This window comes from Narcine bancroftii, chromosome 6, assembly GCF_036971445.1.
Source record: "Narcine bancroftii isolate sNarBan1 chromosome 6, sNarBan1.hap1, whole genome shotgun sequence".
Lineage (NCBI taxonomy): Eukaryota > Metazoa > Chordata > Chondrichthyes > Torpediniformes > Narcinidae > Narcine > Narcine bancroftii.
Window position 1 is genome coordinate 143,782,175 of NC_091474.1, and position 27,975 is coordinate 143,810,149.

Here is a 27,975-nt window from a genome sequence, read left to right on the forward strand (position 1 = left end):
TAGATTTGACTACTTGCAAATCTTCTGCTCTTGTGCTTCTATTTACTTAAAAGATAAATTAGATTTATTTTAATACTGCCCCAGAACTGAATGATGTGCATTAGCAATATTAACAATGATGGCACGGGTGCAAATCTATAATCATGAAATCTAATTGCGGTAAATCTTTTGTGTGAGTGTGTGCGTGTCCACAGTTCATTCATGATTACTTTTTCATCATTATATTCAACTATTTGCATGGTCCAACATCATAGTATTACGAGTCTAACTCTCGAAAATGTAAAATACTCTTTGTTTTAGGGTGTGTGACATTCTAATTTAAATTGAGTGCTGCCCTTGGTCATTAACCTGTCTTTAAACAGATTTGTACGATTGTGCTTTATATAGAGTGCAGTGAAGTAGATGAAGAAGATAGTGATTGCGCACTTTGACAGAAAGTAGACTGCCATCAAGCAGTAGATTTGGGCTTTCAGTCTCTGGTGAAACACCTTTCAGATATACGGTTCAGTATCAGATGATGGCCACCTTTGTATCAAGCCATTGCATGCATAATCTTTTGGATCATGAGGCAATCTTTGTTCCTCTAAGCTGAAGATTTGAATTTCCTTGATGCAAAGTTCTGACTTTCCCCTTTCCCACCACTGAAAAGTAAGAATGAAAAGGATGATCAGAATTTGACATGGGGTTCAGCCCTTGGCATTTTTGGAGGAAATGTCCTGCTGCTGGGATTATGCTTCAGTAGAAATTTTGGAGCTATTTTTGTGGATTTAAAATAATACAGAAAATAGAAGAGCCTCAGAATAGAACCTGAAGATGGGCATTTAATAAGATCATGGCTGATTTCTTATCTCAGTGTAACTTGATACATTTAATATCCAAAAATCAAGTCATCTCTATCAAGCATATTCAGTGAATGAGCCTTCTCAGCTCTTGGGTAGAAAATTCCAAAGATTCACCACCCACTTGAAATTACCCCTCATCTTCTGATTTAATTGACCCCTCATTTTGAATCTGTGACTCATTGTTTCTATATTCCTCAGCCAAGGGAAGCCTCTACCCTGCAAAACTTTACAAGAATGTTGTATGAAGGGATAATTGTCCATCATCAGAGTTGCAGAGGATATGATATTTACTTGATTAGTTCCACTTAAGTTGTGAGAAGAACAGGAACCCAAACTCCAGGCAAGGATCTGGGAGGAACAATAAATTGGAGTGTAAAGAAGTGTTATAAGTGAGGCAAGGGTGCAGACATCAGATTTTTTTTTCTCTGGAGGTCTTTGATTGCTTTGAATTTTTCTTTCTTCTTTCTTTGGCTTGGCTTCGCGGACGAAGATTTATGAAGGGGGTAAATGTCCACGTCAGCTGCAGGCTCGTTTGTGGCTGACAAGTCCGATGCGGGACAGGCAGACACGGTTGCAGCGATTGCAGGGGAAAATTGGTTGGTTGGGGTTGGGTGTTGGGTTTTTCCTCCTTTGCCTTTTGTCAGTGAGGTGGGATCTGCGGTCTTCTTCAAAGGAGGTTGCTGCCCGCCAAACTGTGAGGCGCCAAGATGCACGGTTTGAGGCGATATCAGCCCACTGGCGGTGGTCAATGTGGCAGGCACCAAGAGATTTCTTTAGGCAGTCCTTTGGTGCACCTCTGTCACGGTGGCCAGTGGAGAGCTCGCCATATAACACGATCTTGGGAAGGCGATGGTCCTCCATTCTGGAGACGTGACCCACCCAGCGCAGCTGGATCTTCAGCAGCGTGGACTCGATGCTGTCGACCTCTGCCATCTCGAGTACTTCGACGTTAGGGATGAAAGCGCTCCAATGAATGTTGAGGATGCTTTGAATATTGAGTTGCTAATTGTCATACAGTGAAAAAGTTAGATTTGTGTCCCAAATGTTGCTGTGTGATTTTTGATTCGTAAAAGAAAATTAATTAATCAGCAAATAAAATTTAAATTGAGCCTAACTGTGTCTTCCCGATGGGAATCCGGCATGAATATTTTCCCCAGTCATAATCCTTGTAAGAGTGATTTGCATCGCCCTCTAACTGCACCTGAGAAAAGAGAGCATGGCCGTAAGAAGTTTTGGTGGGGACATGTGATCCGCTGCAGTGCGAACAAACAAGCTCAAACTACGAAGGCTGTACTACAGGGTTTAATTAGCTTAAAACATGCACACAAGGTTCAGTATTCCTTCTGGCTCCATGTTCTCTACTGCTTACACGAGGGCCGGCTTTAGCCTTTATGGGGCCGGTCACTGACAAGGAGTAGGTGGAGCCAGCCTCCCAAGTTACCTCCCTGCAGGTACAGTGGGTTGCCCCCTGCAGTAGGCAGGTAGGAATGCAGACAGGTGCAGGCAGTCACAGACCAGTTGTATCACCACAGGACAAGATTGAGGAGAAAGGTTTGCATTTTATAGACAATAATAACATGAGTAGAAATGGGACAGAAGCCGAAGTACAATGTGGGCTCAGAGGGAGGCTTGAATGCATTTAGCATATTGGATGAGCTTATTTTGTTGCTTTTACCTTCATTTCTAAAACTTCATACAATTTTGTGATGGTGGAATGTCATATACGACCGTAAATATAAAATGTTCAGGTTGCTTTGTGTTTGAATCATGGTGTCTCATCAGTAAATAGCAAAGAAAAGCTAATAACAGTATTTTTTAAAAAATTCATTGTTATTTTGAACAGCTGATGCTATCAACAATGCTGCAGGATTTGGCTTCAGTGGTTATGATGAGAAGGGCAATGCACGTTGGGACTTGATTTCAAATTTAAATATTGTGAACATTGAGGTGAGAATTTTTTTACTTGATGGCAACCACACTTATGTGGCAGCCCCAATTCTGTCCATCTGCTTTATCTCAGAAGTACGATACCTGTAGCTGAGAGAATGCGCATCTTTTTCTGGCACCGTTAAGTTTTACAGAAGTCGAATAAGATGGGGATAAGATCTGAATCTGAAAAATGTGCACGAGTAGCATCCAATGATTTTGCATTCCTTGCACATTCGATCGGCTTTCTTGTGTTACATTTCTACCCAGCGCAATTTAAACTGCTGCATAATCAATGCTTCATGGTTAAATTTATCCCAGATTTGGTTTGGATAAGATCTAAAAAGAACTAGATGATCTGCTCCAGATTTTAATTATCTGTCATAAACAAATGTTATCAGCACCAACCCCTGCAATCCTTTGAAGTGTTCTTATCCTTTGTAAACCCACTGAAGTCAAAGTAATTTCCATAATGTAATTTCTAGTTCAATGTCTTCTTTTTGCAGTCAGCGACGAGTTTTAAAATGTTCATTGATAACTGGAACATTCAAACAGCTCTCTGGTTTAAAAGGTAACGATGTAATTTTTTTCTTAAATCTACTGCAGTTAGTAGAGTTGTTTTGGTGCTTGTTTTGTTTTTGTGATTTTTGTATTTCTTGGAAGAACATAGGTTATCCTCGGAATGTAATTGTAGGATGCTAATTAATGACCAAGGCTTGTTTTTTCTTTACTTATCCTAATTTTGCAGCAAACAGCTGCTTGAGGAGGAGGATGCCCTTTGGATTATCTGCTCCAGAATTTAGGACATCCTCTCGCAATAAGCAAGAGGAATGTTGATAGACTCCAGCTTCACTTCAGGTGCAAGTGTGACACGAAAGCCTTAAAAATCAACACAGTGTTGCGCTGCAATGCGAACAAAAAATCTCAAACTACAAAGGCTGCACTACAGGCTTTAATTAGTTTCAAACTGGCACACAAGGTTCAATATCCCTTCTGGCTCCACGTGCTCAACTGCCTACACAAGGGCTGGCGTGAGCCTTTATATGGGCCGGTGATTGGCAGGGAGTAGATGGAGCCAAACTCCCAGGTTACCTCCCTGCAGGAACAGTGGGTTTCCCCCTGCAAGTAGGGAGGCAGGAACAGGCAGTCACAGACAGTCCAGTGGTTGTATCACCACAGAAAGCTGGGAGGATACAGCAGATGACCACAACAAATGGCGAGGTATTCTTCATCAACATCTCGAGCATGGCAAAAGAGTGATCTTAAGTCAGTTTGAGGAGCGGAGAGCGAAGCGAAGAGGACATTGGGCAACAATTCACATAGCCCTATATTTGCAGCAATTTGCTATTCCAGGATCTGCCTCCATAGCCACAGACGACACTGGTGAACAAACCAGTAACTGCTGGAGGTCCAATACCCATGGTCGATCACGACCGACGGAGGCCAAGAAGCTACTTCAATACCCCCGTTTGCAACAAATCAAAAGCTTTCATAAATTTCCAAAATCATTGATTCATAAAGTAGAATTTCTCAAGCATTTGACAGATGAGAATGGATAACTCTAAAGTTATCTTGGTAGTTAAAATTTTTAATGGGCTCGAATACACTGACAGTTTAAGAAAGTTGTCAGCAAACTGCAGTGGGTTTTCAGGAGTTCTGTATCTGCACATTGCAGCACCAGGTTGTCAGAGCCATTTGGAGATGATGGGGGGGGGGGGGGTGGGGGGGAGAAAAACTGCTTGATTGCACACAAGAAGCCTCCAGGACATGGGGAGTTGTGTGGCTGCAAATGATGAGTGCAAATGAGACTAGGGAGTGGGGGGGGGGGGGGGGGGGTTAGAATTAAGGAGCAGATCAACTTGATAAAAATGGAGGCACACAGAAAACTGCTGGAATCTGAAGCTAAATGCAATCTGCAATGGGAACTCAGCTGGTTGTGCAACGTCAGCAGAAGGAAACAAATGGCCATCATTTTGGGCTGAAATCCTTTATTGAGACTGGGGTTGTGGGGGAGAGAATCCAGTGCAAAGAGGCACTGCCATTGTTGCTTCAAATACAGGGCATCATGAATTGTTGCCCAATGTCCTCTTCGCTTTGCTCTCGCTCCTCAAATTGACTCAGGTGTTGATGAAGAATGCCTTGCCATTTGTTGTGGTTGTCTGCTATATCTTCCCTGCAACTCTGTGATGATTTTTAAAGCTTTCATGGAAAAGATGGGAACAGGGGCCCTGTGCAGGATTGGTGATACTGCAGAATATTGGCAGCCGGAGAGGGACTTGCAACTCCTGTTAAAGGAGGAAAATGTTTTCAAAGCTGGTATGCCTTGCAGAGACTTTGGACTGGAGTAGTAAACTGGAAGCTCACCGACTGCTACAAATGTCGGAACGCGAAGCTAAATATAACCTGCTGAAGGAATTCACTGGGTAGAGCAGCATTAGTCGGAGAGAAAAAGAATGGTCGCTGTTTCCCAATTTTATGAAATTCTAATTTCAGGTAATGAGTCCCCATGTCCTCCGTCTTTACTTCTGTTCCATTTCTGTTCATTCCCATACCCCCTCCTATTTTTCCCCATTTTCCACCCACCTATTTTCAACCACCCCCTCCCCTCTTTAGTTCCATCTGGCCTCTTTTCATCACCGTTCTCACCTCTTACCAGATTTCAGCATTTCTAATCACCCCTCCACCCTGTGAGACTCTTTTCTCCTCCTGACGCGTTTGATTTTCTTACCTCTCTCACCCTTTGCCTGGCATTTGCCAATCTGCTGCCACCATCATCATGTTTCACCTCTTCCTGCTTCACATGGGGCCCCTTACCCACCCCTCCCATCCTGTCCTCTTTACATTGGATTCTTCTCTCCACAAACCCAGTCTTGATAAAAATATTTTAGCTCAAAAAGTCAGCTTTTATTTCATCCTACTAATGCTGCTTGACCTGAGTTCCTCCAGCAGATTATGATCAACGCTAGTCCAATTTAGGCCTTTGGTCTGAGGAACAACACTTCTCAGTAATTAGTCTTTATATGGATAATGTGGAAAGTTACAAGGTTGGTCTGTGTGGAAATGACTCAAGGGGGGATGCTTTTGGGAGATTGAACTCATGGAGATTCTTTAAGTTGAAGCTGTTTAAAAAGATCATTTATGAATTTTTAATTCTGCCTTTCTGTTTCAGAGTTTGCTATGACCGCTCCCGTTACCATCCAACAATAGCAACTTTTGTACTCTCTGCAATGTGGCATGGTGTGTACCCAGGGTATTACATGACATTTCTTACAGCAATACCAATTACATTAGCAGCTCGTGCAGTAAGTGATCATTTAGATTTCTCCATTTAGCCAGTAATGTGACTTGCCACTTATTTTCTCTCTTGCATTTCAAGCATTTTAACTATTTTAGTGAAAAATGCTAGTGTTTGGAGACAGGAAAGTCTGCAATTGCATTTCCATATTTGACGCGTTGTCAAATCAGTTAATTACATCTATTTTTGTAATTCTAAATTGATTAATACATTTAAAAATTGATATCTGTATAGATGGAAGTAAATGCTACTCAGCTGTGATCTGTTCAAGCTTAAAATCTATAGATGACTAATGGAAAAATAGAGTGTGGAACTTGGAACATTTTATGCCTTTTTAATTGTAACTGTAGTAAAACACATTTTAAAACTCATTTCTGGTAATTTTTATCAAAGGACCATCTGTGTACAAATGCCTGAGACCAAGAAAAGTTAGAAGTATTTTTGAATTACATTTTATTTTGATAGATTGCTAATAATGTACAGACATTAAATTTTGTTCTTTAAACCAATCAAAATGATGTGAGAAGTTCTGATAGTTATCCTGAAGGAAAGTCACAATTGCTCTTGACAAAGCAAGCGCATATTGGTTGCTCTGTGGGTAACTTGAGATCATATCTATCCACTGCTGAGATACAGCACTACAGCTATTCCTCCAACGATTTCTGATCAGTGCAATGGATAAGAAATTAAACTATAGAACATTACAGCAGAGTATCAAGCCCTTTGGTCTATCTGGTCTGTGCCAAACTATTATTCTGGCTCGACCCACTGACCTGCACCCAGACCATATCCTTTTGTACCCCTCCCATCCATTTACCTGTACAAATTTTTCTTAAATATTAAAAAGTGAGATTTGATTCCCCACTTCAGCTGACAGCTCGTTATACATTCCCACTATTCTCTTTCTGAAGTTCCCCTTAAACTTTTCCCCTTTCACCCTTAACTCATATCCTCTAGTTATTTATCTCACCTCAGTGGAAAAAGTCCACTTGCATTTACTTTATCTGCATCCATCATAATTTTGAAAAAAATTACCTTCAAATCTACCTTCGTTCTTCTGCACACCAGGGAATGAAGTCCTAACCTGTTTAACCTTTTCCTGTAACCCAGTTCTTCAAGTCCTGGCAAATTTAAATCTTCTCTACATTCTTTCAATCTTACTCATTGAAAGAGTGTTGAGGAGGACCAAAACTATACACAATACTCCAGATTTGGCCTCACCAGTGCCTTGTGTTCAGCATTTGTAGCATTGCATCCCAAGCAGTTTTTCTCTGAAGTATTACAATCAACTACCTTGTCTTTCCAGATTAGAAACAACTTTCGAATCTATTTTATCAAGATACCAGCTGTTAAGTTATTTTATGACGTGATCACCTGGATTGCAACCATGATAGCAATAAGCTACACTGTTGTGCCATTTGTTTTGCTCTCGGTGGAGCCATCCCTAAAATTCTACAGGTAAGCTGAAAACATCTGATATCTACAAGGAGTTTTGCTACAGAAATCGAAAATACTGGAAAATCCATGTTATTGAGAATTCAAGCAACTGACACAAAGATTGAGGAAATAATAATTAAATAGAATACATAAAAAATTAAATATGTTTGATTGTTAAAATAGATACTGTCTGAAGTAACACGCAAACCTTTGGTGAGGATGGGAGCAAATATTCAGCCAGCAGAGGGCCTTGGTTGTGCTTTGCTCGTTCGTAGCAGTTGTGTTTAAATAAAATGGCAATACCCAGGATGATGGGTCAGCTGGTTAATGCCACAGGCCTTTGAGGTGACTCTCTTAAAGTGTCTCCTTTTTCCTGTTGGTAAGAGTCTTTATCTTTAGTAGTATATTATTTAGTATATAAGGAAGGGTTTGTCTGTAAATTTCAGGGAGGGGTGGTTAATTATGATAGCGGTATGGTTAGCATTGCAGTTAGCGCAGTGCTCTTACAGCGCCAATGATCAGGGTTTGAATTTAAATTTACTTTGTAAGTTATGGGAATTACCAGATTAAAGTGAACTTCACATAATTAAGGCCTACAATGCTTTATATTTTGTGCTGTCTTTTAAACTGTTTATTCCCAATGCTGTTGTATTCGTTGGGCATTGTAAGAGCGAGTCTCAAGCAACAGGAAAATTCGCATATCTGGCATCTACCAATCCCGTAGGTGCCAGTTACCAGGGGTTTTACCATACTGCTTTTCATATAGAGGTGGATGATTCAAAATTCAAGTGATTCAAAATTAGGTGAACTTTTGATGGATAAGAAGAATCTGCTTCCGTTGACAGGTGGATCAGCCACCACAGTACACAAATTTAAGGTAATTGGAAAAGAACTAGATGGAGGATGATAAAATCTTCATTTCTGTGTGTGTTTAAAAAAATATATAAAATGCACTCACTGTGAGGATGTCAAAATATTTCTTTACCTAGGATAAAATATTGTAAGACTCTCAGGAAAGTAATGGATTAGTACTAATTGTTTGTTTCTTCCAAATGGCTCGTTAAAAAACCTTTCTTTGTGCTATGGAAATGAAAATGTTTTTGCTATATATACCTTTAAAGAATATTAAGAATAATATTACCATCTATTATGTGTTTCCATTAATTAATTACCATTATTTATTTCCAAGCAAAATACTTATTGGAATTGGACAGTTTCTTTTTCATCAAATCTTTATCTTACAGTTGGTTCCAGAGTTCAATCTGAGTGACTGCAAAACCTTCAGATATGATGCATAAAATAAATTGATTTTGCTATTCTGCATGGTAGTTCGCTAAATTAGTTTTACATGAAGTGTTTCGCGTGTAGGTAATGAGTTTAAACATCTTGTGCCTCTGAGCCAATGCCTTTAACTTAAAATGAAATGTGATTCATACAATTGTGTCTGCTATGTGATACAATTCATAAAAATAATTCTCTTCAATTACTTTTGAGGTGAAGGGAGAGAGACTTGCATTGCCATCCACTTAACAAAATAGTTCCCCATTCGATTTCCTGTAAACAAAGATAATCCGAATATGGACCAAAACTCATTCCCAAATGCATACAAGCGATCTACACAAACTAGTGCAGTTATACTATTTTGTGCATTGATGCGGATTTAATATAACTAGGTTATTTGAAAAGGAAGTGCTTCAGTTATTAAGCAGGCATGTGAATATAATGAGACATTTGAGTATAGAATTGATCTTGTAATTCACTTTTTATTTTGATGTAATTCTCCTAAAAAGTGTGGGTTTTTTATAAAAAAAACACGAAGATTTGCAGAATATTAAGCACAAATTCCATTAAGCAAAAATGAATCTGTGAAACTACTTTCAAATAGAAATTGGAATAACATCAGATCTGTCTACACACACCAGCAGACTGAAGTCATTTTCTACGAATTAATAAGTTTATTGTCATACACTTGAGCACAAAGCACCTTTGCATCAAAATTCTTGCTGTAGAAAAAGTGATAATTTAGTAAGGATATTAATTCCAATAATATACATTACATGACTCCAGCATAGAGATATAATTAATATAAAAGATGGATAATATACCAGGCTGTGATGCAACAAGTCAGTATACATTCACAGTGCATCCATAGTGGTTTGATGATATGCTAAATCTCCTCAGACTTTTTAGAAAGTTGAAGTGTTAGTGTGTTGCCTTCATGTTTGCCTCAATGTTTGGACTCCGGGAGAGGACCTCTGATATGTGGACTCCTAGGAACATAAAGCTACTAATCCTCTGCACTTCTGTCCCATCAATGAAGACAGGTATGAGGTTCCTTGGCTTCTCTTTCCTAAAATTCACAATAAGCTCCTTGGTCTTGTTGACGTTGGAGAACAAGATTGTTGTTCTGGCATCACACAACCAGGTTTTTGATCTCCAACCTGTATTTTGTCTTGTTATTTCCCATTATTCAGCCAACAATTCTGGTATCATAAGGGAATTTATAGATTGCGTTGGAGCTGAACTTGGATACATAGTCATAAGTGTGTGGAGAATGGAGCAGGGAGCCAAGCATGCTGTCTTGGGGACCCCCTGTGTTGATGGTCAGCAAGGAGGATATTTGTTTGAGTATTTAACGGGACTTTAAAAGCCGAGCAGGTTTTTTTTTGACTGAACGTAATCAGAAAATAATTCTCTATATTCTTAAGTCTCCATGTTGTTTAAAATTTGTTTCCTCACAGGTCCTGGGTTGTTACTTATTTTCTCAAGCTTTTTTGTAACACACCCATTTCCAACTGTTTTCATCACATTTCTCCATAAGACCACACTTGCATATATCAAAGCAAGTTTGTAAATAAATTTTAAAACTCTAGGCATGAGTGTTTGTGCTAATGAAGAGGCATGTTTCAATAGTTGAATGTACTTTGGCAGAAACTCTGCCCAATATGTGTAACTAATCTTAAACTGCCAAAACTGCTTTAGAGTTGTTTGATATCGGGCCTTAACGGGAAAGTCTGTCGATGCTATGATTGTAGGTGCCATGTACAAAAGTGCTGAATGAACTCTGTAGTTAACGCAGCATCTCGAAGAAGTAAGGTGTAACCAATGGTTCGGGCCTGAGCCCTTTGTGGGAGTCTGAGCAAAAAGTAGCTGGATTGATTTGGTCTGTTGTTAGGAAAAAAAACTTGGGCTCAGGCCCAAAATGTTGGTTACCTTTACTTCCTCTGGATGCTGTTTGAGCTGCTGAGTTTTTGAGCACTTTTGTGTATTGCAGTGATATCCAGGCCTATTCCTTTCAGAAATATTAATTTGAGTGGAAAATATTTGAGCTTGTCTTTATGGATCAATTTGCTTAAAGGGGACTGCAGGTTAAGTGGCTCTAATTTTATTCATTTCATCCATATTATGAAAAAATAAAGTTAATTGAACTATTTGTCCCACAGTACGTTCATAGGAAAGGGTAAGGTGAATGGTATGATTTGACACTCTGATCTTAAGATAGAGTAAGTAGAAAGCATGACTGGCTTGGGATTTTTCAGCCACCTTGGCTGTCCATTCAGAGATGCCCAATTCCTAATGGATGAAGAAAGCATTGCTCATTGAATAACATTAAAAAGTGACGTTCTTTGTTCTCTGGAAAAACTTCTGAAAGTAGTGGCTTCCATGTTATTTGTTTTGTGCTTAAGGTTAAACATAGTTAGTTGTTCAAAACTCTCCTACAATCCAGAATACACTAATCCTAATAATTGTTTGTAAGGTATTTATATATTTACAGTAGATTCAGAGGCCCCTAGTAATCACTGAGGAAAAAAAAAGTATGGAAGCAATTTGATTTCACTTAATACACATTGAGCTTGCTTAGGACATTTAAATCAGCCTTAAGAATGAAATATCAGGTTGACATTATACATTTTTTTGCTACAGCTAAGGCTATCATAATAAATCTTTTTTGTGCTTCATCCAGTTTGAGGCCTGATTCTCTACTTCTTATATTACTTAGAAGAAAGGTATGTGGCTTTTTGTGATTTTATTTAATACCTGATTTAGATCTTCCCAAAACTTTTCCACTTTCTCACATGCCCAAATTGCATGTACTGTTGTTCCCATTTCCTTCTTACACCGAAAACATCTGATACTGATGGGTCCCATTTATTTAACTTTTGGGGCGCGATATATAGCCTGTGTAACCAGTTATATTGTATCATGAGTAACCTCGTGTTTATTGTATTTTTCATAGTTCCGGAGCATAGCTTTTCCCATATTTCATTTTTTATCTTTATGTTTAGATCTTCTTCCCATTTTTGTTTGGTTTGACAGCTTATTTCATCATTCTCTTTCTCTTGCAGCTATCAGAGTTTCCATTGGCAATGGATTATGTTTTTTATTTTATCTTAAAAGTTTTGATGAAAATAAGATTTGAATATCTTTCAAGATGTTATAAAGCATTTGGGTTTTTTTTAGGCAATGAAGTACTTTAGGAGAAGTCACTGTTGTAAATATGAGAAGAAAAGCAGTCAATTTATGGACAGCCTGTTTTTTAAAAAAAATTGTGATTAAGACCATGTAATTTATTTGAGATGATAGTGAAGGGAATGTGCATCAGGACACCAAAATTAACCCCTCACCCCAACACGCACAGCTTTGGTCAAATAAAGGCTCTGTGATAGAGCAGATAAACCTTCAACTGTGCAGGATACAATCAATATAAAATCAGATTGTTAGTTAGATTTTGGTACTGAAGTGTCGGAAAATAATGAATTGCAGTTTTTTTTTGTCATCTGGCGTAATAATATCATACAAATTCCAGAGAAGTTCCAATTACCTATTGTGCCAAAGGCTTTGTGTATTTCTATACAAGATGAAAGTATTTCTCGATGAAAAGTGCCATGTTAAATATTATAGAAAAGCTGCAAAGTATCTTGGACCAACTGTAAAGGTTTTCCAAACAGCACTGTCAAACATGCAAATTTAACAATGCATCCTTTATCATTTGTACCTACGTTGAGAAAAGGTAGCAAGAAGATTAGAACAAACTCAATTGACATCATAGATCAGCTGTAAACCAGTTGATGTAATTTCGTCATGTCATAACTAATGTGTTTCAAATCATCTATTTGAAATTTAGATTTTCTATTCTGAAGAATTATAACATTAACCTTAGGTTTTGCTTTGAGTTTTATTTTGTTCATTCAGGTGCCTTGCCATTCGGCATGGGCGATCATATCTCTCCATCCATCACAGTCTCTGACCCTCCGAATTGTAGTTGTTGCCTCCCCTGTTCCAAACCGTGATGTTCATTCTCTGCTCTTTTTTTCCTTCCAGCTTTCTAGTTGCAACTAAATATTCTAATGTATCTCTCTTCATGATGTGTCCATAGAATTTTGATTGATGTTTTCTAATTCTTTTAAGTTTTATTTACACCATGGTAAATGTGAGTTAGGATTTGCTTTTATAACAAATGTGCTAAAATAAGCAAGTATTTCTGCTGTAGTTTTTTTTTGAACACGTTATTTTTATAAAGGAAAAATAGCAACCCTAAAAGAAACATTGAAGGCTGAAAAGAAAAATCAAAGCTTTCTCCAGCCTTTATAAAATAACCAATAGTAAAGAAGGAAGAGTGAAAGAGAAAGATTTTGAAGTTTGAGTGAGAAAAATTGTGCCTAGAAACATTATAGTAAAGCCACAGACATCCCTGTGGCCATTGAGCATCTATTGAAAATAATAGCCTTGATTATGCGTGCATAGATCAAGTTTGAATGATATCCACTGTCACAATCAGATTTAAATAAGTTTACATTTTTCACAAACGTAAACTATTTGATTCATAATGATGGGTATAATAACCAGGATGTTATGTAATTGAGAAAGAAAGTTAACTAAGACATTTTAAAATTGTGTGAGGAATTCAGTAAATAGCACACATTTAGGGCAAGACACTTTCTGTGTAAGTAGTTACCCAAGGCCGATGAGAGGTGGTGGTACTTTCTACAGTCTAATTGAATGTAATGGGATAATAATTAATTACATGGTTAATATAGCTACTGGTTGTACAAAGTAATGCTGTATAAAGTCTATATAAAGTAAGGCTGACTCATTGTTTGGTAAATTATTTGTAGTTACTAATGAGCCAAGTTTTGTTTTCTTGTAAATTTTGATTTCTTGACAGTTTTCAATTCATTTGTTACTTTGTATTATCTATTTTAAATTTTTATATCTGTTTCCTGAAATACTTTGTTTTTATTTTTAATTGGATGAGTACAAAAATATTTTGAGATAAATAAATGTGTAAACAGTACATTTGGAATTTTGTTGTTGCATACTTGGCTAATTTTTTTTTTCTTTCCTAGTTCTTGGTATTATTGCCTCCATGTTATTCCCTTGTTGGTCATCATAGTATTGCCAATTAAACCAAAACGAAAGGAAAATGAACAGAATCATTCAAAACAGAAAGAGCTTGAAGTGGAAAACACATTGACCTCAAACAATTATTTTGCTTTGAACAACAACTTGGACCAGATTCCAAGACCATCATGAATACAAAGTGCATTTGAATGGGAGGTGAGGACTCCAAATCAATTAATTTCCTTGTGTAACAAGTGAAATTCAATGAGAATATGGTGCTGTTTGATGTATTTTGTAATACCAGACAGAATCAAAAACATACACGGTAAATGGTAGGGCACTGAGGAGTGTGGTGGAACAGAGGGATCTGGGAATACAGATACATTCTCTGAAAGTGGCATCACAGGTTGTAAAGAGAGCTTTTGGCATATTGGCCTTCATAAATCAAAATATTGATTACAGGAGTAGGGATGTTATGGTAAAGTTGTACAAGAAATTAATGATGCCAAATTTGGAGTGTTGTGTGCAATTTTGGTCACCGAACTACAGGAAAGATATCAATAAGATAGAAAGAGTGCAGAGAAGATTTACTTGGATGTTGCCAGAACTTGAGGAACTGAGTTACAGGGGAAGGTTAAACAGTTTAGGACTTTATTCCCTAGAGAGAAGAATGAGGGGAGATTTGATAGAGATATTTACCAAATTATGAGGGGTATAGATAAAGTAAATGCAAGCAAGCTTTTTTGACTGAGGCTAGGAGAGATACAAACCAGAGGACATGGGCTAAGGATGAACGGGGAAAAGACAGGTACATGGATGAAAGGGGTATGGAAGACTAGACTGGGTGAAGGTCAGTGGGTCTAGGCAGTGCAATAGTTTGGCACAGACTGGAAGGGCCAAAGGACCTGTTTTCTGTGCAGTAATGTTCTATGGTTCTCTAGTTCTATTTTTTCCTTGTTTGGACCATTTTATCATTCCCCAGCTAAAATTAAAACCATAAAACCAACCAATTTTCCCTTGCAACCGCTGCAACCGTGCCTGCCTGTCCCGCATCGGACTTGTCAGTCACCAACGAGCCTGCAGCAGCCGTGGACATATCCCTCCATAAATCTTCGTCCGCGAAGCCAAGCCAAAGAAAAGAAAGAAAGAAATTGAACACAGTGTTTTTTATGGATCTTTGTTTGGAAATTATTTGACTTCCTGAACTACAAAATTCTTTTAATTCCCCAGGTTAAATTCTGAAATCACCATCCATGTGCTGTTCTCTTCCACATCAATGAATCTATTTCTACTTTTTGAAAAAAACTACATATTTTTCTTAACATCATTACCTATTGTATCACACTACAAAGCATTGAATTTCATTTGCCAGTTTTAGCTCATTTATTTTTTGCCCTCCATTTCATCTTTTTGCAGATTTATTTGTCTGTCAAAAAAACAACTTATGCGAGCTTTCTGCTGAGTTATTTGTCAAAAAAAAAAGCAATTTATGGGCGCCAATTTGGACTGCATTGGGATTTTTTTTAAGTAACACATTTAACTGGCTGTTCCCTCCAACTGTGATGACATTTGCAGCAAGGATTTCACGTGGCCTTCACTAGAATGTCTGCTTGCACCCCTATATCATGATCCAGATGCTAACTTTTATTTTCTTTCAACTTAAGACCTATTTGATCCATCATCTATGTTGGTTTCAGAGCAATCCTATCAATCCTATTCTCCCACTTAATTCCCTTCTTGGGAAATGTACCAACACTTCGAAATATATTATTCAGAAGTGGTGTGTATACAAATCTTGAAGGACCATTAACTTTGTAAATTCCACCATATCCTCATATTTCCTTCATGGACTATTTTAAATACAGCTTGAAATTCTCTCCTAATTCAATACAACCTAATTGTGTTTAATAACTGTGTTGAATTGTACAAATGCTTTCCTGAGATCTGGATATATGATATTCACTTCAATATTCCCTTATGCCATCTCTATAGTGGCCTGGGACAACTGAGTTTTAACATTTGAAATGGATGGTGTTCATGTCAAATTATAATTTTTTTTTACTGAGAAAGATACTAATTGCTCCTATTGAATCCATTAAAAAGTGGGTGATTACCAAGATTACTTCCATCTTATTTCTTAAATGGGTGTAATATTAGCTAATAGTAAAACATGGAAGTCTGCAGACATCGTGGTTGAAGTAAAATTACAATGCTGGAGAAACTCAGCTGGTCAGTGTCCTTTAAGTAACAAAGATAAAAATACAATGTTTCAGAGTTCAGTCCTCTGGTGTATATCTGAGCTCATACAAGACTTGATGCTCCTAAGTTTTGCAATAGTAATTCCACAATGGAATTACTTGTAGAGTCCAACCACCATCCATGTTCTGGCTTCACATTTTGTAATTAAGTGTTATCCTGTGCTTAATTTGCATTGCAGATCTTCTACTACTGAAACATTACAACCTACTCTCAAATCTGCAAGGGATTTATTTAATCTTTCACTTCCTGAGATTCATCTGAGAGGCTTATTTCAGAACTTCCAAATGTCTATCAACAATGCAACCACAAACAACAGATGTGAACAAAGATCTTTGGTCTTGTGAAAAGAACCTCCTCGACACAGGAAATACTATTTCCCTACTATTGTCTGCACTTGTTTTTTGTCCAATTTGACGGAGAAAGAAAACATTCGGGAAACCTCCAAAACAGATTGATCATCAACATTTTAAAACAATACTAATTTTCTTTATGATTTAAGAAGTGGGTCTGTAAAATGTAACTTGGATATTAGTTATTTTAGTTTAATTATCTTGATGGAAGTGTTCTCCCTTTTTTAGCAGCCACTTTGATTTGGGTAAAATCCAGTATATATCGCACCATTACCACAATTTTAATCGTAATGAAAGGCTGCATTCTATATTAGGTATTTTTTTGAGTAGATGGTTTGTGTTATATAGACTTGACACAGTCCAGTTCTACTTTGCAGCTGATGCAAAACTGGTTAAACAGGCAATTTTGCATCAAAATTGATAAATATTCAGTAAAATTGAATGGCTATGTATTGATACAGGGCACTAAATTATTTTTAATTTTCATTGTCAAAGAAATAAACACTCAATTTTTACTTCAATATGAAAATGCAGAATTACTTGAAGTTATTGAAATGTAAAATTATACATTTGTTAATAATGCTTTAAGCTAGAGCTTTTGATACTGTCCAAGTCCTGAATAATCGTCGCTCTTGCAAACATCGAGCACTGGTCATTTAACAAAGGTGGTTAAAGACTGTGACTTGTTTTTCAATCAGATTTCCTTTAAGCTGCTCCATTGTAAAATGAGTAATGTTTGTGAAGTTTTAACGTGAAGTGATACCTAGATCAATATATTTATACTTAAAATAAATCATAATGTGTATAAAGCACCACAAAAGAATACTTTAGCTACTTAGGAAAGGGAAGGGTGGATGTAAAAGAATTAGAGATTTGCCTGAGAAAGTATGGAAAAAATTCTTTAAAAATCTATTCTTTCATCTTGTATATTATTTAAATATCTCATTCCATTTTAATCAATGATCTCCTTTGCAATGGTTTTTCCACATCACCACTGATTAACTTTTTGAACGACAAATTCGAAGTAGGGAATGAGATTGCAAATCGTAAAAAAGCAAGGATTATCCTTTTCCATTTAGTCAGATGAAAAACTTTTAAAACCTTCACTTCTGCTAGTACTAAATCTGTTATTCTTTTTATATTCTACACTATATTTTTTAATACTAGTTTTCAAGAGGGCTAAGCATAATTTGAGACTATAAGCTACTTATTTTTAACTAGCCTTGGTTTCAACATTCTGGGCTTGGCCATTCACCAAGTTGATGTTGATAATACAATATTTAAGGTAGAGTAATAATAGCATTTTATTCCATGTATTTCTAATGTTGCACTGCAATTAATGGTATTTAGCTACATCAAGTTTACAAAGTAAAACATTTTTTTATTAACTTTGCATTATCTGCACAAAGTGGTGAATTGTATTAAAATTGATCCTATTGCAATTCAGTTCAGAATAGTTCAGAACACTTTCTATGAGAGAAGATGAAATATGAGGTGTTTTATAGATTTAAAAACCAACTGTCCAACCTGTTGTGATTTGTTTCTGAATAAAACCACTATAAATGAACTTGGATTGGCTTCCAAAATGGTTTAAATATGGAAGAATTACTTTTGAATACTGACTTTGTAAACAATTTTATTTTTCTATTAATGTTACTTGAACATGAATTAGTTTCTTCCCATTGTAAGAATTTTTCAATGGCTGTGGGCTTTCAGACTGAATATGCCTTTCCAATTTTCACAATCTTGTCTATTTTTAATTTAGAGCAAAATTATAATACAATATTTTGAACTTGTTTTTCTAATGTGTATTTTCTACGTAATTTGAAAGAAAAATAGACCTTAAAGAGCTGCACTGATGTCACTTCAGAGAATCTTTGCCTTTTGTAGAAACTATATTTGATTGTTTTGATACATGATTATGTGATTATGGAAGTAATTAACATCATATAATGTAGTCTTTCATTTGTGTGATGATCAAAATTTGAGTAAAATGATTGCTAAAAATGTCTGCAAAAATAAATTGGGAGTCTGATGTCATTCTATTTAATCAACATTTGAATGATGTTCCCTTGTTTCCAAAATTGTAGTCTTACCAAATGAATTATCCAGATTTTCTCATTTTAATTGATGATATTGTCACCAATATAGGGGGTGGTATTTTATTTTTTATTGTCATTAATAATATTTATGGAATTGTAGAATGTACAAGAAGCTTGGGGTGCTCTGCAGATTATTCATCATCAGACCTTGACTCCAGGCTGGATTTTGAATTGAGTTGGTATGAAATTACAGAATATGCCAGATTTAAAACAATAATGCTTTTGGAAATCATTATGCATTTGGTTCATTGGGTTGATAGGTACCATGCTCAAGAGTAGTTTTCAATAACATTTAATAAATCTATTTAACTTGCTTGACTAAAGAAGGTTCAAACTCTGTTGCTGGGACAAAGTAATTAGCATGAGAGATCTAAAAGCTTTTGAAGACAGAATTCAGACACCCAAAAGTTTTGTGATGGCTGACTCTGTACACAAATGCCAATTATTGATGAACAGAGCAAATGTATGTTTGATGTGGTAAGTAACAACATTAAATCTGGTTTGGAAGCTTTTTTCACCCGTTTAAAAAAAATAGTGCAACCTACTGAAGTAATCAGCATAGGTCTGTTGTTCTGTTTGGCTGATGCAGATGAGAATCCATCTTGAGTGACCCCTGCTGTGGGCTAGCAGCCTGTGCTGTATTGAAAGCACTGTTTGTTACAAAGTTGTTCCTTTCATTTCAAAATTGATTGGTGTTTGTAAAATACATTAGAATAAGTTTTAAGATTGGTTCATAATGCCTCCAACAGCCACATCATTCCTTAACCTGTAACTCCTGATTAGCCCCTTGGATATCTCCCTCTTGGCTCCTGGCAGAAATCTTTGCCAAGGAGGCCAAACTTTAAGAGGGATCTCATTAAGAGTGGCAACAAAATACCTTTCAATGAGAATCCCATCCCCAATTAGTAGGTTACTACCATGTCCCTTTGTGGACTTGCAGCTACACCGTTGTTCCTAACTGGCTATCCATAAGAATCTAGCAGTAATGGCCATAAAATGTTTCCCAGGCCTTTAACCATATCCTCTTCTTGATTATTTCAGCTACTGTTTGAAGATGGTGTCTGGCATTCATGGCAATTTGCTCCCACCTCCCCTGCTGATACATTGGATTCCCATCCATACCCACATGGTCTCCAGGAAATTAACAGACTTGCAGGCAGGGCTGTCAGAAGTCACTGTTTGGGCAAAGGGCACAAGCTGGAAAACTTGACCTGTTTCTGGATCACAGGTGTTAGAAACAGAAGTACCTTCACAGAAATTGCTCGAGACAAAAATTGAGAACATTTATTACCACAACAATGCAAAGTTGGGTGCTTCCCCTTACCCTGGGAATACACACATACACTGGGGCTCACCCAACTTTTATACAGTAAATTTCAGTATCAGAATACCCTCCCCCTTACATTCTTCTGCCCCCTGGATGGGTTTGGCAGAGGCAATCCTTCCTGCCTACGTGCAGTTTCAGTATACTTGGAGGACCAGGGGGTATCCTGTCGGTGTCCCTTCATGTTATCGTCCTTATTCACACCTTCCTGATTCTCGGAGCTACAGTCTCTTGGTATGTAGAGTTGGCTCATCCTGTCTAGGGTTGGCTAATTTAATATGTATAACTTTGTAAATCTGTGTAAGGTTAACTAATTAGATATGTAGAACTTGGCACTTCTGTCTATCCAGACTACCTCAACTTCCTACATTCTATTGTTCCTTACCGCTCCTTATCTTATTCTTATGGTGGCTCATTGATCTTGTCACAAAGACTAGAAGATTCTTATGTTAACCGTGCTGACTCTGCTTTCCTGCATCCTAATTCCCAAGCTCATCCTGTTTGTACTGGTTACAGCCATTAACTGATGTATGAATTTTAGTTACCTTCATGTTCATAATTTTAGATCAGTTTTCCCATCTCTCACACAGGCAACAGTTCATGCTCTATGCTGTGAGAGAGGATTGTCTGGGACATATTAATTATGCCTCTTGGTTGCATTGATCAACTTAAGGAGCATTTGGGGTGGTTTATATTTGAATTGCTCAGCATCTCCTTCTGGGATGCCCTTTTGCTGACTGGCTTCACTTGAAAAGACTTGGTTCATATGGTGTTCACTCATTTCCACTCTGGAGTGAGTGCCTTCTTGCACTGCAAATTTTGTGCTTCTCTTCCTCCTTTGGTCTCCAAACATTCAAGATTGTGGAACTGGGTGTCTTTTGCCCCAACTGATCCCTTCCTGTCTCTTTTCCCAATATCTTTTTATCCTGATCCACCTATTCATCTAAATCAGATAACCAGTTTTCATTTCAAACTGCAGTAACTGTTACAGTTCAGTGCTTCCATGGGCACTCGCCCACGTCTTCTGCTTTCCTGTTCCCCTGCATTTGTGGGCCAGCTTCCATCAGGAGTCAGATGTGAAGCCAGAGGCAGATGTTCATCATTGACATTCTCCAAAATGAGACTTTTAGTGGGCTGATTCAGTCCCTCTGCCATTATGGATGAGAAGGTAAGCCATACTGTTCAACCAGAATCCAGTGTTTCAATAGCTGCTTCGTTGCTCTGCTCCTAGTCATGGGTGTCATTTGTCATCAGCACTACCTGTGGCTCAGTCCACCCATCTTCAGGCGGCTCTGACACCTAGTTGCCTGGATGTTTTGTGGCCTTGTCTGGACTATGAAGAACATAAATGATACACTTCCAACAGAGTTTTACCACCTGCCCACCAGTAGGCCTACTGGATGGCTGTGGTTATTCTGTGCTTTCCCTGATGCACTCTTCTGCTACAGTTTGAGTGGTATCTGCTTAATGGACATTGGGGCTACAGCTACTCCTTCCTCCCTGTGACTCTAGCTATCGAGTTCTCCTTTGCTCCCTCTTTCCTCCATTTCTCCTCCTCTGCCTCCACATCTCTATATAATTTTAACAAATAGGCTCTGGTAGTTTCCCAACACTAGCAATTTCTCCCATCTCCTTTCCCTGGTCATTTTGCTGGGACCTGTCCACACATTTTCTTTCTGCTCCTTGCTTCCCTTTTCAGGTGTGCCTTTTTGCTTTAATAACTGCAGACACCACAGGCAGCTGCACTGCTCACAATTCTTGTTTTTGTTTGGCCTGTACCTCTGAGAACTCCTACGTACACCATCACTACTGATCGGGGCTGCTGTTGCCAGTGGATCAGGTGGTCTGTTCTTAATTGTACGCGTTTGCTGACCCTGCCTCCTTCATGTAATCATCCCCTCACTCTACCTCTCTTCTGAGGCATGACTGATGGGACTGCAGCATTGGAATTGCAGGACCTTGGGCCAGTTGCATTCCCTGCTGCTTTCCCAATGGTCTCGAGCATCCATTCTCAACCTTTTCTTTTTGGTTATTGGGCCCCCTTCCCTGTGAAGCAGTCAAGTTTAGTTGGTTTCTTCTGTACTTCTTTCCTACTCACGACATCAGAAATATTTTATGATTTCAGTCTGCAGCCCCTGTTAAATGTTCTGTGGCTCCCTGGGGGCGGGCACAATTCCTGTTGAGAATGGTCGGTCTTGTCAACCCCACCTTGCTTACCCTGAACTTGTTTCTCTGCTACCTCATGGAGGCCTGTGAATCACGTACTCTGGCCATGAAGTCTTGTGCCAACTTTGGACAGCTCTGCCTGCATATCCCTAGAATAGGGGCAGCAGAGGGATCCAGCACCAAAGCATGGAGACTCAGACATTCTAGAAAGCTACAGCGCAGAAAACAGGCCATTTGGCCCTTCTAGTCTGTGCCATTATTTCATAAGTCCCATTGACCTGCTCCATTCCATAACTCTCCAGACCTCTCCCATCCATGTATTTATCCAATTATTCTTAACACTCAAGATCAAGCCTGCATTCACCACTCTAGATGGCAGCTTGTTCCTCATTCCCACCACTCTTGGAGTGAAGAACCTCCCCATAATGTTCCCCCTAAACCTTTCCTCTTTCATCTTAAAACTATGACCTATATCTTCCCCAATCTAAGTGGAAAAAGCCTACTCACATCCACTCGGTCTGTAACTCTCATAATCTGGTAAACCTCTATCAAATCTCCCCTCATTCTTCTTCTTTCCAAGAAATAAAGTTCTAAATTGTTTAATCTTTCCCTGTAACTCCTGAATACCTGGCATCATCCTAGTAAATCTTCTCTGCACTCTTACAATCTTATTGATGTCCTTCTTGTAGTTAATCAGAACTTCATACAATATTGCAAATTTGGCCTCACCAATGTCTTAAACAACTTCAACATAACATCCCCTCCTATAATCATTACTTTGATTTATAAAGGCTAAGATGCCAAAAGGTTTCTTTACAATCCTGTCCACCTGTGACACCACCTTCAGGGAACAATGCATCTGTACTCCCAGAATTCTCTGTTCCTCTGCACTCCTCAGTTCCCTACCATTTACTGTATATATCCTATTTTGGTTTGCCCTTCCAAAATGAAATAATGGAAATTGGCATCAGTGTGATTAATGCTTCATTGATACACGTGTAATGCCTGAAAGAGATTCAACATCATTGCACTGATTTAAGTGAAGGACCCAAGAATGTTGTGGAATGTCTCTTTAAAGGGCATCACAAGCTGGCCTTGGTCTCTGTCACGAGAGCTGTCTGTGGTTTCCTGAACACACTGAGCCTCTTGATAAGTCATAACCTTCTGGTTCTTCCAGAGCAGAGATTAGAGAAAATCTGTGGTAACACATTTTTAGTCATTGTTGAGCCATTGAGCCCATGGTCAATGGCAGTGCAGAACATCTAAGTCATTCTAAGGATAATTGAAGTAAGCAAGGAGCAGAGACCTTTGTTCATGAACAAAATAAAATGTGTTGGTGTGGTGCATAAACACGGCCTTTGATCTGTTGGACTGAAACTCCCACATTTGTGTTGTAAATTATAAACTGAATTATGTTTAGCTGGATTCAAAGAAACCTCGTTAATAAAAAATAATGCCATCTGAAATAAGAGATAACTGTTACCCTCTGGGTAAATTCTTCATCCGAGAACCCCAGGACTTTCTTGTTCTTAGAACTAAATACAATCAAGTTACCAGATGAATATAAAAAAAGTAGGAGGAGAATGTCCTATGGATCCTGAATTTGCTCAATAATATCTTGGCCTGAACTCATGGATCTTGTTGAAGGCCTTGCTGAAGTCCATGTAGACAGTGTCTGCTCTGCTGCCCTCACAAATCTTTCTGGTCACCTCTTAAAAAAAATCAAATTTGTGAGATATAATTTCTCATGCAAAAAACCATATTCTCCCCCAATCAGTCCTTGCCTTTTCTGGCACACTAACCTGTACCTGGCCTAAGCCAAACGACAGCTCTCAAACACCTCCTCTGACCAGGACCCCACCAAAACTCATCAAACCAATGTCTCATGCACTATGAACTCATTACTTCTGGTCATCTCCCTTGTATGACCTCCAACCTCATTGTTTCCCAGCCCCTCATTGCCCAGTTCTATCTCCATCAAAGATCCACAAACCCAAGTATCCTGGAAGATATATTGTTTTCACATGTTCCTGCCCCACTGAACTGGTTTCCCCTTAGTTCAACTTCATTTTGTGCCTCCCCCACCCTGATCCAGTTCCTCCCCACCTACTTCCAGGATACCTCACAAGCACTCCACTTCAACAACTTAAAGTTCAGCCTCATCTTTATCATGGGCATCCATTCATTATACATCTCCATCCCTCATACTGAAGGCCTTAAAGCCTTTATTTCTTTTTCAACAACGTACCCCTCTACCCCCACCCCCCTTCCCCCACCCCCCCTTCCCCCTTCTCCATTTGGATAAACTTGTTCTCACCTTCAATAACCTCTTTTAACTCATCTCACTTTATCCAAATCAAAGGTGTAGCCATGGCTAATCACATAGGCCCTGGCTATGTCTGCCTTTTTTGTTGGCTACATGGAGCAATCCATGCTATAAGCTTACACAGGCAAGGCCCCTCAACTCTTCCTCCACTATGATGACCACTTTATGCTGCTTGTCAACTTTATCCACTTTGCTGCCAATTTCCACCCTGACCTTAAATTCACTTGGTCTATCTCAAGCAACACTCTTTCTTTGCCTCCCAAGATGGAAGCAGATAGATCAAACTCTTGACAGACATCTTCTACAAACCCACCATCTCTTACAACTACCACGACTACACCGCATCCATTCCGTTCAATTCTTCCATCTCCATCAACATCTGCTCCCAGTGGCCACCAATTTCGAGTCCCTGGGCCATTCCCTTGCAACACGTCCATGGTTTCACGCTGCCAGACTGAGACCACCTACAAATTGGAGGACAACACCTCATAATCTGTCTGATACCCTACAACCAGATGGCAATAACTCTGGTTTCTGTTAGCCATGTTTCCCGATCTCTCCTTTCTTCGTGCTCAGTTCCTCTCTCTTCTCAATAGCCACTTTTAGGTGGCCAAAATAACCCGATGTAAAGCCACATTTTCTACCCCTATGCAGCTGTCAGGAGGCCACCTGAAAGCGTTCTGCTTCCACACAGCCCGTTACACCCCCTTCCCCAGTCAATTCTCACCTTTCCCCTCTCTTGTGTCCCATCCATATCCAATTTATCACCATTTGTCTGTTGGTCTGTACTTCTCTCCTGTCCATTCTTACCACCTTAGCCTCTTGACTCATTCCTTGAGGAAGGGCTCAGACCCGAAACCTCAGTAATATATCCTCACTTCCTGTGGACGGGGCGAGACCGGCTGAACTCCTCCGCATCCCTGTGTTTTCACCTGCCTTTCCCTCATGGACCCTATCTGAGCACAGACTCCCACTTTCTGCTCTCCACCTCATCCCCGGGAGACCCCACCCTCCTGCACCTCATCCCCGGGAGACCCCACTCCCTCCTGCACCTCATCCCCGGGGGACCCCACTCCCTCCTGCACCTCATCCCCGGGGGACCCCACTCCCTCCTGCACCTCATCCCCGGGGGACCCCACTCCCTCCTGCACCTCATCCCCGGGGGACCCCACTCCCTCCTGCACCTCATCCCCGGGAGACCCCACTCCCTCCTGCACCTCATCCCCGGGGGACCCCACTCCCTCCTGCACCTCATCCCCGGGGGACCCCACTCCCTCCTGCACCTCATCCCCGGGGGACCCCACTCCCTCCTGCACCTCATCCCCGGGGGACCCCACTCCCTCCTGCACCTCATCCCCGGGTGACCCCACTCCCTCCTGCACCTCATCCCCGGGAGACCCCACTCCCTCCTGCACCTCATCCCATCGTCATCACCTTCCCAGGCTCTGCAGCCGCCGCCACCAATCCTTGCTTCACGTGACGTCAGCGGCTCGACCACGTGATACACGTTTCGGACGAGGCAAGATGGCTGCTTGGGCAGAGGAGCTGTCACCGAGACAATAAAGAAAACGGAAAACATCACCACGGAGCTTGTTAATCGTTGGGGTGAGTAACGACCTTTATTTATTTGAGTGTCAGGCTGCTTCAGGTTTCTTTTTGTGAGCCAGGTTGGGTGACCAACGGCGTTCGCCGGGGGTTTGGGGACCGTAGATTGTGATTACTGCCTTTTTCAACAGACCTGTTCGTATCCTGCTCATTTGAAAGAGGGTACGGGCATTGGGACGTGGGGAATCGGGGGTCCGGGTCGGGTCGACGGGGCATCGGGAAGTGGGATATCGGAGGTCCGGATCGGGTCGACGGGGCATTGTGACGTGGGGTAGCCGGGGTCGGGCCGATGGGGCATTGGGACGTGGGGTATCGGGGGTCCGGGTCGGGCCGATGGGGCATTGGGACGTGGGGTATCGGAGGTCCGGGTCGGGTCGACGGGGCATTGTGACGTGGGGTAGCCGGGGTCGCGACGACGGGGCATTGGGACGTGGGGTAGCCGGGGTCGGGCCGATGGGGCATTGGGACGTGGGGTATCGGGGGTCCGGGTCGGGCCGACGGGGCATTGGGACGTGGGGTATCGGGGGTCCGGGTCGGGCCGACGGGGCACTGGAACGTGGGGGTTCGGGCTGACGGGGCACTGGGACGTGTGGGTTCGGGCCGACGGGGCACTGTTACGTGGGGTAGCCGGGGTCGGGAAGGGGTCATTGGGACGTGGGGTATCGGGGTCCGGGTCCGGCAGAAGGGGCACTGGGAAGTGGGGTATCGGGGGTCCGTGTCCAGCCGACGTGACATTGGGACGTGGGGTATCGGGGGCCCGGGTCGGGTCGACGTGGCATTGTGACGTGGGGTATCGGGTGTCCGGATGCGGGTCGGGCCGACGGGACATTGGGACGTGGGGTATCGGGTGTCCGGATGCGCTCCAGCCAACGGGGCATTGGGAAGTGGGGTAGCCGGGGTCGGGACGACGGGGCATTGGGACGTGGGGTATCGGGGGTCGGGACGACGGGGCATTGGGACGTGGGGTATCGGGGGTCGGGACGACGGGGCATTGGGACGTGGGGTAGCCGTGGTCGGGACGACGGGGCATTGGGACGTTGGGTAGGGTAGCCGGGTTCGGGACGACGGGGCATTGGGACGTGGGGTAGCCGGTGTCGGGCCGACGGGGCATTGGGACGTTGGGTAGGGTAGCCGGGGTCCGGCCGACGTGACATTGGGACGTGGGCTATCGGGGGCCCGGGTCGGGTCAACGGGGCATTGTGAGGTGGGGTATCGGGGGTCCGGATGCGGGTCGGGCCGACGGGGCATTGGGACGTGGGGAAGCTGAGTCGGCTGCTGGTGGCGGTGAAATCGCAAAAATTCTGTCAGCCACTCTAGTGTCTCGGCTGTGTTAGGAGATCTAGGGAGAACTTTGCAGGTGTATCCGTGTACTATATTTATGTGAATGATAATTCTTGGTGAAGTTGTCTGTTTAGTATTCAGTATTGTCTTATATTCCATTTTTGGTGTAATTGCCTCCTTGGAATAGTTGCACTGAACCGAATAACTTTAAAATCTGTGACATATATTCGTTATCTAGTAATGTTCATATCCATTTTTCCATATAACCATTACGGAGCGGAAACAGGCCATGTTGGCCTTTCGAGTCGGCACCGGTTCACTGATTTTGTGCGCCCTCTTCAGGCATTGGCTCCGGTAGATCTTCATTCAATAGATAATAGCAGAACTATGAGCAAACAGATTGGCAGTCTGTGTACCAAAAAATAGTAAAACTTGACAAAACGGGATTTATTAAGAAAAGACAAACAATGGACAATATCTCTAAGTTCATTAACTTAATCCTTAGAAAATTGTCACAAAAAAAGTGATCCAATTGGTTCATTCAACCTTGTAATGATCTGGCAAATTAAATACAGTACCAGCTCCTGTACTATCCAGTGGCACTGTTTTTCTCTCTGTGCTGTACCACATTGAAAAGAATTGTGAATATGATGTTTAAATCGATTCAACTAGATAATGTACAATGATTTTCTTTCATTGGAAAATTTCCATCCAGTACAT

The 27,975-nt window shown here is 40.5% G+C and overlaps 2 protein-coding genes across 4 annotated transcripts in view; both read left to right on the forward strand.

The window, feature by feature from the left end:
• LOC138736552 (lysophospholipid acyltransferase 2-like) overlaps nucleotides 1-18,474 on the forward strand; it is a 194,295-nt gene extending 175,821 nt beyond the window's left edge. For all 3 annotated transcript variants that reach the window (XM_069886236.1, XM_069886237.1, XM_069886238.1), the window contains 6 exons: nucleotides 2,686-2,789; nucleotides 3,275-3,339; nucleotides 5,938-6,070; nucleotides 7,370-7,521; nucleotides 13,848-14,058; nucleotides 16,280-18,474. In XM_069886236.1, coding sequence (XP_069742337.1) covers nucleotides 2,686-2,789; nucleotides 3,275-3,339; nucleotides 5,938-6,070; nucleotides 7,370-7,521; nucleotides 13,848-14,034 — 641 coding nt within the window. In that variant the 3' untranslated portion in view covers nucleotides 14,035-14,058; nucleotides 16,280-18,474. The remainder of the gene's footprint in view (nucleotides 1-2,685; nucleotides 2,790-3,274; nucleotides 3,340-5,937; nucleotides 6,071-7,369; nucleotides 7,522-13,847; nucleotides 14,059-16,279) is intronic.
• A 7,321-nt stretch (nucleotides 18,475-25,795) lies between these two features.
• LOC138736554 (kinase D-interacting substrate of 220 kDa-like) overlaps nucleotides 25,796-27,975 on the forward strand; it is a 135,058-nt gene continuing 132,878 nt past the window's right edge. Inside the window, exon 1 of the mRNA XM_069886242.1 lies at nucleotides 25,796-25,974. The gene's annotated coding sequence lies outside the window, so the exon portion shown is untranslated. The remainder of the gene's footprint in view (nucleotides 25,975-27,975) is intronic.